Source organism: Cornus florida, unplaced genomic scaffold (assembly GCF_030987335.1).
Source record: "Cornus florida cultivar Cherokee Brave unplaced genomic scaffold, ASM3098733v1 CherokeeBrave_3.0.0_Hap2_Chr01, whole genome shotgun sequence".
Classification (NCBI taxonomy): Eukaryota; Viridiplantae; Streptophyta; class Magnoliopsida; order Cornales; family Cornaceae; genus Cornus; species Cornus florida.
This window is the reverse complement of record NW_026775571.1, coordinates 117,741,193-117,743,438: the sequence shown is the minus strand read 5'-3', so window position 1 is coordinate 117,743,438 and position 2,246 is coordinate 117,741,193. Positions and strand designations below refer to the sequence as shown.

The 2,246-nt window shown below is 38.2% G+C and overlaps 1 protein-coding gene across 1 annotated transcript; it reads left to right on the top strand.

Annotated features, from left to right (window-relative positions):
* Positions 1 to 208: 208 nt before the first annotated feature.
* LOC132269958 (uncharacterized) lies at positions 209 to 1,919 on the top strand. The gene is made up of 2 exons (XM_059771214.1): positions 209 to 556; positions 920 to 1,919. The coding sequence occupies exons 1-2, from the start codon at positions 298 to 300 to the stop codon at positions 1,708 to 1,710; spliced, it is 1,050 nt and encodes a 349-aa protein (XP_059627197.1). The 5' UTR covers positions 209 to 297; the 3' UTR covers positions 1,711 to 1,919.
* Positions 1,920 to 2,246: the final 327 nt, after the last annotated feature.

Below are 2,246 nucleotides of genomic sequence, written 5' to 3'. Positions count from 1 at the left end.
TATAATGGAAAACGAGGCAATAGTTTGGTAACTTAACACTATTGGCTAAAAAAAGTCTTCGGTCTTCACAAACCAAATTTAGCCAAATCCCAACAAAAATAAAAAGGTTTGTTAAATCTCCACTTGGTTGCAGGCTACACAGATTGAGTGAGCTTGTTTTGAATTCTTGTGGTAACTACTCTTATTGTTAGTCCTATATAAACCGCTGGATGGGTGGCTAAATTCTCATATCATTTACATTTTGCCTTTCTTGTTTAGAGTCTGCTGTTTGGCTTCAAAGAAAAAAAGAAAAGAAAAATGAAGCTAGTAAGCATTCAATGCGTAGTGATCCTCCTGCTCTTGTACGCCTCCTTGCAGGTTACAGAAACACAGGCCAAAACACAGCCCAAAAAAGTAGTTAAACCCCAAACTGTTACGTGCTACAACCGCAAGAGCAAATGCTTTCTCAAGTATGTAAAATGCCCAATTCAATGCCCACAGGTCCAACCAAAAGACCCTAATGCCAAAGGCTGCTTTCTTGATTGTTACTCTCCCAAATGCGAGGCTGTGTGTAGGAGTAAGAGTTCCATTTCCAATCTACCTCTATTTTTTGAATTTTATATATATATATATATATATATATATATATATATCTCTCTCTCTCTCTCCCTCTCTTTACGTACTCTCTTTGTTTCTTGATGTTGCTTATGGCTTTTTACTTCTTATTTCACATGAATCATTGTTATGTTTATGCTAAAATGAAACGTAATTCCAATTATATTAATCTTCTGGGCAAGTACAAATATATATATTTTTTTCAAAGTTTAAGCAAACACAACGCACTCATAATATTGACCCTAACAAAGCTCAAACTCTCAACTTTTCCTTTGGAAGATGAGAGATTATACTAACTGGACTAATATGTGTTTTTATCTAACAGCACGTAAACCAAACTGTAATGGCCCTGGAGCTGCATGCTATGATCCCCGTTTCATTGGTGGAGACGGCATTGTTTTCTACTTTCATGGAAAGAGCAATGAGCACTTCGCCTTGATATCCGACGTCAATCTCCAAATCAATGCGCGTTTCATTGGCCTTCGACCTGCTGGCAGAATGCGGGACTATACATGGATCCAAGCCTTAGGTCTCATGTTTGGCACTCACAATTTCACTCTGGAAGCCACAAAGGCAGAAAAATGGGATAGTGACGTTGATCACTTGCACTTCTCTTATGATGGGAAGGGTATAATAGTACCAGAAGGCCATTCCTCTGAATGGAGTTCACCAGATAATGGTCTTAAAGCGGAGAGGACTTCAAACAAGAACAGTGTGACAATCACCATACCAGGAATTGTGGAGATATCTGCGAATGTGGTTCCAGTGACAGAAGAAGATGACAAGATACACAATTACCAGATACCATTTGATGACAGTTTTGCCCATTTGGAAGTGCAGTTCAGGTTTGCTGGCTTATCCCCTCGAGTTGAAGGAGTTCTTGGCAAGACTTACCAGCCTGATTTCGAGAATCCGGCAAAACCAGGTGTTGCAATGCCAGTGGTTGGCGGGGAAGACAAGTACAAAACTAGCTCGCTTCTCTCTACAGACTGTCGATCTTGTGTGTTCTCTTCGGGAGAAGTTGTGGCCGACGAGAGCTCAGTGGCGATGGAATATGGCACAGTAGACTGCACTAGTTGGAATGGTGGTGGAAATGGTCTAGTGTGCAGGAAATGATCATTGAAATTTCAGGGGTTGCTGTTGAATAATAAAGGATCAAAGTGACTACTTTGGTTCTCTAGGTACTGTAATAAGTTTGTGTGAATTCATTGTCGAAGTGACTACTTTGGTTCTCTAGGTACTGGAATAACTTTGTGTGAAATATGTTTTTGTTAAAGCATCTTCGTAATTTGAAGATAGTAATGTTGTCATTCCTCTATTACCTTCTTAAATGTGAGACTGTTTCTTCTCTATTAATTTCTAAGAATATTTTTTATTTGTATGGCCCAAAATATTTATTTATTATTTTTCCTAAAACGGTCCCTAAAACTAAATTTAAGATAACATATGAGCTCATCAATGTCATCAACACTGGCCAACTGTTAGAGATTATTTTCTTCTCCGTTGGTATCATTGTATGGCCTAAAAATGAATTTAAGAGATTGGTTGGCAAACCCTCCTAGTATACAATGCAATTTTAACAAATGCCCCAAAACTAGAAATTTTAAGTAAAGTTGGTGAAATGCTTACGACATATCATTCTATTAACCATC